This window comes from Musa acuminata, chromosome BXJ2-5 (assembly GCF_036884655.1).
Source record: "Musa acuminata AAA Group cultivar baxijiao chromosome BXJ2-5, Cavendish_Baxijiao_AAA, whole genome shotgun sequence".
Classification (NCBI taxonomy): Eukaryota; Viridiplantae; Streptophyta; class Magnoliopsida; order Zingiberales; family Musaceae; genus Musa; species Musa acuminata.
In genome coordinates, this window is record NC_088342.1 from 42,587,802 (window position 1) to 42,601,757 (window position 13,956).

Genomic DNA, 13,956 nt, shown 5'->3' on the forward strand with positions numbered 1-13,956 from the left:
TAATTGGTCTATAGGAAAAATGAATTGGGTTCATCCTATGGAAAGCCCAAAAAAAACATATTTTTCTTGAAAATTTTCATATATATATATATATATATATATATATATATATATATATATGAGTTTAATTTAAAACTCACATGTGCTTATCTTCTCAATGTTCAGATTGTCATTTGGAATTTATCTTGCACAAGCTATTGGATGTGCAAAATATTTGAGTCTCCTGATTACTATTTAGAAGAAAAAGGAACAAATAACAACTGAGAAAAATTTAATATTAATCCGACTGAGTCTATTCAAGATATAATTGCTTAAAAAGAAAAACAAAGGGAATAGACTCATTTGACTGAATTTATTCAAGATATTGGATATACTACAGAGAAATCACCAAAGAGCACGAAAGTTATCATCGAAATCGGTCATGTTAATTCTCATCTCAACCTTCTTCTTCTGTTTGAGAAAGCTGGAGTACCATTGCGCAGAGAGCTTCGGTTTCCTTTCGCGATTCTCATCATCAAAATTCACAAAGTATAGGCCATACCTTGATTGATACCCGGTTATAAACTCAAATACATCCATGAACGACCAAACAAAGTATCCTTTCACGTTTGCTCCATTCCTACAACACCAGAGACTCTTCCGAGGTCAGAGTTGGATCATCAATCTGAAAATTTTCCTTACTGTACTTGATCGTGTGTTGCATTCATATGATCAAAACATGATCATTATATACCTGATAGCATCGAGTATGCTACTGATGTGACCACTCAAGAAATCAACCTTGGAAGTGTCGTTGAATTCGCTTTCTTTTCTTGTAACTCCATTACCTGATGCACAAAATTTTGCCTTTGTAAGTTACAGATTGAAGTGGATGCACTATGTTCTCTTAATCAAATAGATTATCTCAGACTAGCTGGACTGACCATTTTCTTCAACAAAGATAGGAGGGTTTCCGTAGGCATCCTTGAAATACTCCAACAGGTGTTGCAGTCCTGTAGGATCGGTAAGTGCTGGTATGGTAGGATCGAACTGGTCAAGATACAACAGAAGTTAGCCAATCAATCTATAGATGAAACATATAAGAGACAGCTCTTTACCTGGCCACCAGGTGTTTCATTCCTTGATCCTGCATTGTAGTGTGAGCAATTAACAAGATGACTAACTTGCTAAAAGGACAGATAGAGAGAATAAAAGCTGCTTTCAACCAACTAACAAGATGACTAACTTGCTAAAAGGACAGATACATCAGTGTTGAAGTCACGAGGACCCGTCATGGAAGCATTGAAGTTGTCTTTCACATAGACCGACGTATAGTAATTTAGGCCAATGTAGTCAAATGAATCCTTTAACTGTTTAGACTGATATTTGGTGAAGGATGGCAACCTTGAACCAACAATCTTCTTCATGACCTCAGGGTAGTCTCCAAAAACCAGTGGGTTTAGGATCCTGAAGTTGATGAGCTTGATTATTGCATATAGTAGTACTATATGATGATGTGAAACCATAAACTGGATCAACATCAAGTTTTTGGTTGCCATTTGCTAGAGTGCATACTAACTCAACCAGTATCAAGACATGCACTTACCAGCCAACATTGAAGTCAAGCGTTCTTTGTGTACCTTCAATATCTGCAGCAGAGTCTGTCCATGGATAACACCAATAAGCGTACAAATTCAAGCCTATCTGCCCTTTTTGCACACCCTGTGTTGAAGATCATGTTACTCTCTTCATTATGTTTGTGTCTCAATTGACAATAGTGAATAGTTATAAATAATTAGCTTTATTTCCATTTATTGTAAATGTTACCAAACCAACATATTTCTCAAGTTTGTTTTGAAGTCTTGCTCCTTGCCCACTTTCTTGAATACTAAAACAAGAGTGCTCCAATATCTTTTCTTATATTTTTCTTTGCTAGTTTGAAGTCGTTCTCTTTTATCTCTTGAAGAATGGGGTAATTAGACCATCAATATTTTTGTAAAAAAATGAGAGAGTTTGGAAATTTATTAAATATGGCTATTATACAGTCAAAATGTGTATCACCTTGCAATGTGAATACAGAGAAAAGGGTGTGTCATGTTAAATGCATTATGCAGAAAAAGAGTGAATGGAAAAGCTTATGGACATGAAGATCCCCAATAGATGAAATTATTTACTCGGAAAACCTTCCATGAGAATTGAACAACAGATGCTAAATTTATTTAGGAAAGGAATGAATAATGATGATCACTGCAAAATGTATAAAGCAGAAGCTGCAAATAATCCATATACATTATATGGATGCAGAAGAGCGAGAAGTTTATGACTCTAAGCCCTTTGGCACTTGAAGCAGATGACTGGAAAAAATTGCGTTGAATATTTGGTACGGTCCGAGCACATCCACAAGACAATGGACAAAGAGCAATTTTTTTCTTTTCACGAATACATGGTAAATCTTGTACAAGATATGAAACAGGATTGACATGAAAATTAATACAATTTCATATGCAATTGCAATTTTTATACTCTGTGAGTGATGCTAAATAATTTATTATCATCATATAAAAACTTGTAAGAAGCATAACAGTACATACATATGGTGACATTATACATGTGTTGAAGATCTATGTGGACTGTTTTGTCAAAAATGAACAAAATATACAAATCTTAATATATATCATTGGTGCAAGCTTCCTAATATGTCTGAACTATTGGATACATGTCAAGGAGTGTTCAGTAAGTATGGGTATCCAATACAGATACAAAAAACAGGCACAACATAGTCCATGCTTCATATGATAGGAATAAACACTACTTCCAACATGAAGTAGATAAGCCATGCTTCTTGTTGACCAAAAACTTTGAACTATGACAACAATGAACATTCAAGACAAAAAGATCAGAACTTGGAAGAAGTTTAAAGTGGAAACCGTCTATGTATGACTGATTAATAATCAACTAAATGATGTAGCAACAAATCAAAAGGGAATAAAGGTAATTAGAATGCTGCTCAGGGACCATATTGGTGATAACTGAAATTTAAAGTGGAAACCATCTATGCATGACTGATTAATAATCAACTAAATGATGTAGCAACAAATCAAAAGGGAATAAAGGCAATTAGCATGTTGGTAAGGGTCTATGTTGGTGATGTATCAGACTGAAATTTAAATCTTTGCTCTAAATAGCCAGTTACTTATAGAGAAACATTTCTGATTGTAATCAGGATGGATATTAACAAAGATTTTGGAATTAGATAGTCTGCTTTTAATCAACAACCTTCAAGATTCAGGTAATGAAAAAACACTGAAGCATGGTGATCAAATTCGTTCTTCATAGTGCTAAAATGCTCGAAAAATTTCACACAATTGATATGAAGTGAAAGAATAATGGTGAAAATAAGAACAAATGTTTAACATAAATTTGGAAGGGGAGCAGACATTATTAGGGTTGAACTTTCAACAAATAAACAACTAAGATCATGGTAGTAAGAACTTATGACAGGTTGACATTCCAATTACAAGAAATATATAGATTTAGCCTTTGCTGAAAAAGGGTACTAATAGTTCTGAACCTGGCTGGTAATAGTGCAGATAATCTTGTAGAAACACTAAACTAATACTTATCAGGACACTGCTTGTTCACTGATCTAGAATAAGCTTTTACTAATGTTTTGCAAAATCTAAATGTAGTCCTTTCAAAAGTGGCCATCAGATGGCAAAGTTTGATTTTTTACCATCAGATGGCAAAGTTTGATTTTTTAGTTAATGATAACATAATCTGGTATAATGGTTTAACAGATGATAGTTACTTCTAAGAAATATTACACAACTGTAACATGAGAAGATGGAAAGAGAGAAAATTGTAGATGACTAACTTGATATTTTGTCCTGTATAGTTTGACGACAGAAGCATGAGCCAATAGGAGGTTGTGCACTGCAATATATGGCTCTATTGTCGAATTGCCAACAGTACAATTGATGACACCAAATGGATTAGAGCACCTGGCTGGTGGAAATATAGCACTGTCATAAGAAGCCATGCCTATCACGTTAGGTTCCACAATTGTGGTCCACCTAGGAATTCTGTCACCAAATTCCGTAAAGCAAACATTTGCATATGCCGTGAAATCATCCCTGAGTCACATATTTACAGGTTAACTGTGATTATTTTCATAAACTATAAAATAGATAAAATTTACTGGCAATAGATACAGCTGTCAAGGACATCATACACAATTTTGGGGCTCAGCCATCCTACATACTCATCCTCAAGTACTTGGGGAAGATCAAGATGGTATAGCGTAACATGTGGCTCGATTCCTGTATTGTGAAAGAAAGGGAAATTAGAAAAGAATAAGAATTGAATGCTGACTCCATAAACCAAAATTTCAAATGTAAATCCAGAATGAGTAGTAATTCAAAAGCATTCCTCTTCTATTGCTTATGGTGTCTTCCTTTGAGAAATTATTTAGGATGCCTTACGTTTTGTTTGGCTCAATCTCTTCTCGCTACCATACATATTTGTATAATTACAGAACAAATACTTGCAGTCATGGTGCACGTACATACATCTCTATAACTATAGAAACTATATGTTATCCTATTTGCTATCTAATTATTTTTTTTCTCACTAACTATAACAAAATAAGCTATCCTTGTAGGAGATATTCATCAAAATCAGTTCTCAAAAATAAGGATCAATCGTGATTTAGGAGACTGAACCTACAAGTATGGCAATAGTTAATTGATTAAGTTTATAGTTCTAGTCTCATTCGTCAGAGCAGCTTCTCATAAAGTAAACAAAGTCTTCAAATGCAGAAGCGTAATCAATGCAATCCATTTATTTGGCATACTGATAATTTACCATTTATTTGGAGGTCTCATCCAGATTACAAGATGATAACAATTGCATCACACAACTGGAAGTCCAGTTAGGGAACAAACTGACCATATTTTACAAGCTCATTGATGAAGTTGTTGTAAAACTGTAAGCCCTTTAGATTAACAGCTCCCCTTCCATCTAGAAAGCAAATATATTTTGCACTGATTAGAACACGTTAACATAAACAAGAACAATTTATTTTCATATGATAGAATCTGAAACTTGCAATATTCATACTTGGAATAAGCCTTGACCAAGAGATGGAGAATCTGTAGGAATCCAATCCTGTATCAGCCATCAGCTTGACATCTTCCTGAAATTTTTTTGTTAGTATGGAAAAGTTGATTCATATTCACAAGCCTATTATATCAAGAAGAATTTATCTGGTTGCTCTTCTATTGTACTTTTTCTTTGGATTTTTGTCTGTAAGAAAAATCGAGCTTATGCAGTCCAACACCTCGTCTTATGCACATTTATGAACTTTAGTGGGATGCCTCCATCATGGCATTAATATTATTAATATGAGATCGACATTTCTTCATCCACAAATTGTTTTATCGAAATAATGCATTAGGGATTAGAGAATCCAGTGAGTTTGGAAAAGAAAAAGCAGATCTTCAACAGAATATCTAGCGGAATGTGCCAGTTCTTTCAAGGAGCTAAATGGTTTTTATTTGCAGGGAAATAAATATAATAACTGATAAAGAATGGGAAGTTCTCTTCTTCAGTTACTAACGAGAAAATGATCCAATATTTTATATAAAATGACCTTGAAAATGTACACTTAGATCATGTATTCACATTATCAGCTATACTCTACATAAAATTGTGGAATATACTTCACTGAGGGAATGAGTTTGCTCAAAGTTCTGGTGATCAATAGAATGTTCGTATGTCATTGCAGATAGCATTAAGGTGGCACCAATACAGATAAAGGCATTATGTAATATACCTTGTATTTGTGATACCCATCGCAAGCCACATCTCCTGTGCTCTTGTCTATCATTTGCCCTGAAACAACTATCACATTTAGAACCATATATACATAACAATCAAGAAATGATCAACTTTGGTAGTTCTATCTAACTGATTGTTAAAAATCAGTCAAAAAAAAAGAAAAAAGACAATCACCAGAGTGACTCTGTTTATGTTCATGAATATAACACTAAAGGTTCTGTTTAACATAAATTTCTTCAATCACGATTGGATTGGATTAATTCAGGAGGCAGTTTCATAAAACAAAAATCTCTAACGAGGTACTCAGCCATTCAACACCTTACAATTGCAATTGAAGTTATAGAAAAACTAGACCAAATAAGCTCGAGCGCAGAATCATCTGATCATCACAGGGCTCTTGCAAAACCAATCAACAGGTATGAGAGATACCAATGGGGCTCTCATAAAAACAAAGCATTTAGCCAGATGCTTCCCAGATAGTGCACCAAAGTCCCTGAACTTTGTGAGTTAATTGTATCAGTTTCCATGCTCGTGAAGCACTCGACGGAAGTACCTATTGAAGGGGACAGAGGAGCGAGTTTCTCGTCGTGTTAGACCAAGTTAATTTAAATATGAGTACCAAATGCACTGTGTTTGCTGCCAAGTCGACTTGAAAACCTAACGAGTTGTGTCGATTCTGCCGAGCCTCAGAACACCGGTACATGAAAAGTGAGAAGACAGAATGGGAAATGGAGAGGGTAGTTCACCTGTGTGAGTGAAGGTATCCCAAAGACTTGGACTCCTCCCATCCTCAGCTGCTGCCCCCTCCACCTTACACATACACAACCACATAAAATAACGCAATGGTAACATTTCTACCACTTTCTCTCTCGATAGATTGTATCTCTTTCAATCATCTGAACAGGATGAATCGATAGCAAACGTAACATTTAATTGAACACATCTTCAATACATGGCCATGAATGAAGTGGTTGCCGAAGAGCATCTCTCAAGGAAACTTCACCTGATAAGCCGAAGTTCCAGCACCAAAGATGAAATCTGGCGGGAAGGCATCCCGGCTGAAGCTGGACCACATGAGCTGCTCTACACCCAGCACTTCCTCCAAACATAGCAGCAGTAACATGATCAGCAAGCAGGCCCAGTTCCCTTCCCTCATCTCTGCTTTCTGTGCTCTCCTCTTCTGGCTTCGATTTGAGGTCTCAGCTCACTTAATAGATGTCCCCGCCGTGCGGTGACATTTGCGCGATGAGCACCAGGCGTTGCTCCTGCTGACCTGGGCATATCCGGTGGCCACCCGAGAGGATAGGATTTCGGCGTCTCAAGTCTGCATTTTGTCGAATCCAGATAAAAGAATCTTTTGCCGTTTCCGACACAAGCGTGCGTTTGACCCGCGCCAAGCTGATGACTGTATCTCAAGTGAACGCAAAAATATGATTCGCATCTCTCGAGGGATTTGGTGACGCAAAAGCCATGTCCTGCTATCTATTGTCTCCGTGCATAAGTCAACCGCCCGTACAACCTTCCACAGTTAAAAAGTGTGAGTTTAATCGGATTAAAGAGGTCTAATTCAGATAAATGGATGATGAGAATGGTAATTAGGTATTTTATTGGAAAAAAATCTCATTTTTGTTTTTTTAGGGAATGAGTCAACCTCTCTTACGATAGTTAAACAAATATTAATTTAAATATCTATTATTTATAATATCTATTCGTAAACTTTTTTCTATTAATTTTAATTTAAATGTCTATTAGTTATAATATTAATTAAAAAATATCTATTCGTAAACTTTTTTTAATTATTTATAATTTTTATTTTTAAATTTTTTAATATTTCTAAAATATCCCTCTATAAATGGATATAAATATTATTTTTTCTCTTCCTCTTCTTCTTCTTATGCTTTTTTCTCATCATTGAGATGTCAAAAGGGCCAACGATCGATAGTGAGCGACAATCATAGCAAGTTATATTTTTTTTCTTAGGGATTGTAAAAAAAATTAGTAATTACTAATTGTTAGAGTTGTGAAAAAAAATAAAAGGGTAAGATTAGTAAAAGAGATTGTAAATAGTAAAATATATAATTTTTTTAGGGTTTACCAATAGCAACGAGATTGCCAAGACTTTTATTAAACTCACATATGTTATTAATTTTTTTTTTAATTTTGATAATAATTATCATAAATTAAAAAAAATGATACTGATTATCTTTGAATCATGTCGTAGTGATTCTATAAAATTTTAAGTTGATTTAGTGAAAGTTTACTAAGTTAAACTCGAAATTGAACTAAGTTACATGTGATCACATAATATGTTTAATTTTTTTTTTAATTTTGATAATTAATTATTATAAAATATTTAAAAATAAAAAAATAGTACTTAAAATTTGATCAAGTTATACTCAAAATTGAACTAAGTTACACTCGATCATATAAATTATTTAAAAAATTAATTTTAAAAATTAATTATCATAAAATCTTATAAAATAAAAAAAGATACTAATCATTTTAGAGTCTTGGCAAGTAGTTTGATGAAAATTTTGAGTTGATGTAATGAAAATCGATCCAATTAAACTCAAAATTGAACTCAGTCATATTCGATCAAAAAAAATTAAAAATCATTAATTTCAATAATTATTTGTCAAAATTTTTTAAAAATAAAAATATTATTAATAATCTTAGAACCATATTCAAGTAGTTCTATTGAAGTTTGAATTAGTTTAGTAGAAGTTGATAAAGTTACACTCGATCGTGGTACGATTTTAAAATTTTAAAATTAATTATCATAAATTATCAAAAATTAAAAAATATTAATCATCTAAGAATCATGTTCTAGTGATTTTATGAAAATTCGGGTTAGTTTAGTGGAAATTATCTAATTACACTCAAAATTAAACTAGGTTATACTCTATCATAAGATCTATCCTATTTCAATTGATTTGGTTCATAAATCTTTTTGTCAATTACAAAAAATACTCATTATTTTTTAAATAAATAAAAATTTGAAGTTTCTAGATGTTTTAAATCCTTGCCAAACAAAGCAATAGGGTGATATTTCTTATTCTTTTCCCCTTTCTTGTTGAGAAAAATCATTTCCTTAATTATAATATGATCATTTTTCATCTGTCGAACCTCACAACATTATAATTACTAGTGGGTTTATTGTCATAAATATTTTGATCCTGCTCTCAGCAGTTGTAGTTAAGTTCAGACCACATTTTTACTTCCGAGAATTTGTTACAAGCTCTATAACTTTTTTGCCTCGATCCTAAAATATGAGAAAATATCTAAGTTATTTTATTTAAGTACAAATAAAAGATGAGAAAATAGTCAAAAATCCTAAATATCCAAGGTATTGACCATGCCACCATCATTCCAACCAATACTATGCATGTTCAACAAAAAAAAAAATGGATGTCATTATTGAGATTTTTTGTTATAAAGAATAAATAGCAAAGACAAAATTTGAATCTAAGACTTTATAATAAGCTGTTAAAATCTTTACTAACTAATCTAGTTGACACCTCCAGAATATTTTAGATAAGGCTTCGAATCCTTTAATGTTTGTTAAGTGATTTTGGTCAACATAAGATGTGTAAATTGAATAAATAAAAAGGATGATATTATTATAATAATTAATAAAGTTATTTATCATAAAAGTATGGTGTCAACAATATGTTAATCTAAGATTATGGTATGGCTGTAAAATAATTTGAAACTAAGCATAAGAAGAGCAAAGTCAATAGATCCCTATCTATCTTTTTCTTGGCAATATGTCGATTATCTACTCCTCTTTCCATCATCAATCTCGTTCCCCATAATGATTCAGAAAAAGAAATAATGAGATATTTATGGTTAAAGTAAGCATAATTCTAGCCTTCGTCAAAATTTAACTCTTATTTGAACCCGGGTCAAATTGATAAGATGAGAATTGATTTGATCACGTAGGGTTGGATTGGATGTACCACCATTGCTTGTGCCAAATAAGTTAGCCCAAATCACTTTTGGCCCAAACCTATGAACTATAATACCAAAGATCATCTCCAATTTGTTATTGGTTGTTAGAAATCCTAAAGTTTCCATGCTAATGAACCATCACATGTTTAAAACAATGCATGGGAATTTTTTTTCATATTCAATAAATTGAAAAAAAAATTGATCTTTTGATCTTCGGATTTGGAAAAGTACATTACGATATAACACAAGTGATAGGGGAGAAATCCACCTTCTAATCGTGGCTCATCATATGACAGGACCCAAATGAGGTGGCAACCACCTAGGTCTGACGATTGAGGTGATCCAAGAAGGAATATTCGGTCCTTACCGTAGATTTTTTTTTGAGTTTGATCCACTATAAAAGCCCACCTATTCACTATTACGGAGGTGAGTTACTATTTATCGATGAGCATTTTTTCACTTTAGCCCTAACTTGAGCATAAGAGGGATCCAATCAGGCACCCTATCTGAGTTTGGTCTTTTCGTAAGTCAGTTGGGGGGACACCAGAACAACGATTAAGCCACCTTCTTGGACTCATGTATATGTGGCTCAGGATTGAGTTGAGCTGACAAAGGCATTACCAATAATCAACCTCATCATTTTGAAACTAGAACGAGGACCCCATATTATAAGATTACCACAATACCAACCTACTCAATGCTGAAGTGAGGGAAGTGAGAGCACGCCACCGTCGACCCACAACAATTTCACTTAAGGGGGTTAACAATTGATTTTCTCATCTCTCGACACCGCCACATTTGCCCGAACGCCTATACAATACTAATACCTATTCAATGACTTCGATCTCTCTTCTCTAGCGGTGACATCAACCTACATGCTGGGATTGATTGAGGTCTTCATGAACCTTGCCCAATAGGTTCAAACACTAATAGGGATGATGCAGTCCATTGTGCCCCTACTCTTATGGTTAGCCCAATTGGCACTCGTAGTTCCTCAACCATTGGTAGCACCACTGACCCTCACCAAGTCTCACCAATTGACTCTAACACAAGCAATTGCCAAGCCACCCAGACCTATGGATGCCTTGGCTGATGGAGTCCTGAGGTCACTAAAAAATTAAATTCAGTGGGCTACATTGCCTATAGTCGTTAGTCCCCAAGTTAGAAGCCCAATTGGTAGACTCAGAGTATACCCTTTGGGCATAGCACTGATAAATGGACCAATGCTTAGAAGAATGTGCTATGAGTTCCACATGGTGAAGACGGGGAGTTTGACTAGCTTTGCCTCGATCGAATCCCCGTTGCCCGACACATACAGGAGAAGCCTATCCTTTTAGGTTTCCAACACCCCACCTTGAAAGCATTTGACAAAGTCGCCAACCAGATGGAGCACGTGGTCATCTTCCGCACCGAGATGGCACTCTATGGCACATCTAATGCGTTGATGTGTTGAATGTTCCCTATAACCTTGAGGGATGTTGCTTGAGATTGATACGCCAAGCTAAGGCCTCTCTTGATTGACTCTTTTACCTAACTCACAAGAGAGTTTGAAGAGTACTTTGTGGGGAACGTGCTCTCGGTGCTCAACAACCACCCTCCTTAGCATCCATAAGGTGGAGGGTGAACCACTAGCTGAGTTTGTCTCTAGATTTACTAATATAGCTAGAGAGGTTGCGAATGCACACCCCTCACTCCTAATTTAGATATTTATGATGGGGTTTCAATACTCGAGACTATTATAGTGGCTAACAGAGAGGCAATCGACCATAATACCTAAGATATTATAGAGGGCCAAATAGTACATAGTGGTAGAAGCGATGGTAACGGGGAGATGGGAGGAGACCCATAAGTGTAGAAAGTTCAAGCAACCCCCGCGCCATGCATAGAATTAGCCTAGGCCATCACGACTTAGGACTGACCTTACTCCCCTTAAAATGTCTTGGATTGAGGTCTTCCTATAGATAAGAGAAAAATAATGTTGAATATTAGATTTTGATGATAAAATCAATTGATGAGTTTATGGACTAATATGCTTTTTAAATAAGTGATATAGAAAATACCTCGATCAAGGACTGAAACCATCAAGAGCAAATTAACGATGTAGGAGAATAAGATATTGTGCTGAGGAAAATATTATGTTAGAAATTAGATATCGAGCTAGAGGATTGGTCGACGTGCTGAAGATTGGATTTCGTGCCATAAGTTCGGGAATCATGACAAAAGGATCAGGTATTACGCTAAAAGATCGAATGTTATGAGAAAATCGATATGTTGATAGATCAAGCGATATGCTAAAAGAAAGGATGATGTGCCAGATGTTCGGACAAAATATCGAAAGATCGGACGATATGCTAGAATGGCATATAACATGATGAAAGCTTTGCAATTGTGTTGGATATGTGGTTGGATTGTTAAAGTCTAGTTTGAGGTTTTTCTAAGACAAATTGAGTTGGTATTGAGCTAACTTATTGAGAAAGTTAATGGGCTTAAACCCAGGCTAAATTAGGCCCGTTAGAAGGCCAAAATAGTGGACTTAAGCTAGCTTAGGTGGTGGTACCACCAGGCCTAGGTGATGGTACCATCTGAGTCAGTCAACAAGCATAAATAGTGTTTGTTAATGCTATCGATGGTGGTACCACCGAGAATTCAAAATTTGTAGAATTCAAAATTTGTGATGGTGGTACTGCTTGAAAGTTTAAAATTGTGGCATCAAAAGTTACAATGGTAGTACCATTCATACCCAAATTTTTTTGAGAATTTAAAATTGTTGACTCCATTTTGAAGCCTTTTGGGGCTTATAAATACCCCACTGAGACTTGGTTGATGGAGTATAAAATTTTGGGTTGATGAAGGGTTGTAGTTCTCTCTTTAAGTATTGTTAGAGTCTCTTCCCCCTTCTTAAGTTTAGAAATGATTCTAAGTTATAAGAGATTTTATAAAAGAGTATGTGTAAAGTTTTCCTCCTTTGTCAAGCTCCCGAATTATCATATTCAGGAGGTATGACCCTATATTAAATCAATAATATTATATTTCATCAATAATCTAAAATCCAAAATCTAGACTAACATTTGAGGATACTGAAAATATTCAAACATCTAACAATCCATAAAACTTGTATAGTTTATAATCATACACCACATCACACGATGATTCATAAAGTCCGAAGCCAACTTATCAAAACAATAACCATATCATAAATCCACAAGTGTGAAAATCTATACAATCATAAAACTAACATTTACCATAAGTTCATATCATTATATAAATTAAACTTAATATTTTAAAATCCTAAACACATATATTCATATTTACCATCAACATTTCATTAGTCACAAAGTGTACTTAAATAATAAAAACATATCAATCAATAAATATTTGTCAAAAATCTTCTAGCTTTCTACTATCTTAGCCCAATTCAAACATAACAAGCTAACTTGAAAATTTATATAGCAATAGAGTGAGCTACAAAGCTCAGCAGACGACTAATATACTTCCTTCGTACTAGTAGGAATAATCAATTGATTGTATTATAAGAAAAAAATTCAGTCACAAATAAAGATGGATGAAAATTATTTACATAGGAATAAAGAGCCAGAGGAAGGGGCTCGCTTAATCAACGAGAGAGAGAAGAGTGTTATTGAGGCTTGCCTCATAAGAAGAAAAGTACCAAAAGATACCAAACCTTGTAAGAGGGAAGGGGGTGCTAATTATTGACTCTTTAGAGTTTTGCGGGTTTACTCTACTTTAACTTTATAGTCTAGTAAGAGGCTTGGAGGATAAGGGTTCTGTTATTAAGTATGGTCATCAATTTCTTTCTAAGTCATTTTTAGCCTTCGTTTGTTAAGCACAATTCAAGAAACTCATAAATCAATCTCAGAAAGCAATTGAACAATAGTGATACTAATAAACGGTTGAAAAACATTATGTGAACCTCAAACCAAGAGATCCTAAAGGCATTTTCTCATCTATAAAAAATAGTAAAGTTCACTGATGAAGCTATCAAATCTTGAGCCTAAACCACCTTATACGCTTTAACCCTCTCAACGCTCTTTATTTCAAATATGATATATACGTATTTCCATATCTTGATTTGGTTGGCTCTCTATTCTTTAATAGAATAGTTTGTCTTCAAGAAGAATTATGTTAGCAACCAGCATATCTGCTTCCCTAGCTTGGCACATTCATACA

The 13,956-nt window shown here is 34.4% G+C and overlaps 1 protein-coding gene across 1 annotated transcript; it reads right to left on the reverse strand.

The window, feature by feature from the left end:
* Positions 1 to 247: 247 nt before the first annotated feature.
* On the reverse strand, positions 248 to 7,119 carry LOC103985591 (beta-glucosidase 22-like). The gene is made up of 13 exons (XM_009403337.3): positions 6,821 to 7,119; positions 6,564 to 6,627; positions 5,813 to 5,871; positions 5,098 to 5,173; positions 4,927 to 4,998; positions 4,211 to 4,298; positions 3,854 to 4,112; positions 1,586 to 1,701; positions 1,226 to 1,446; positions 1,098 to 1,126; positions 924 to 1,029; positions 734 to 827; positions 248 to 619 (listed from the first exon to the last, which is right to left on the reverse strand). The coding sequence occupies exons 1-13, from the start codon at positions 6,971 to 6,973 to the stop codon at positions 385 to 387; spliced, it is 1,572 nt and encodes a 523-aa protein (XP_009401612.2). The 5' UTR covers positions 6,974 to 7,119; the 3' UTR covers positions 248 to 384.
* Between the last annotated feature and the right edge of the window lie 6,837 nt (positions 7,120 to 13,956).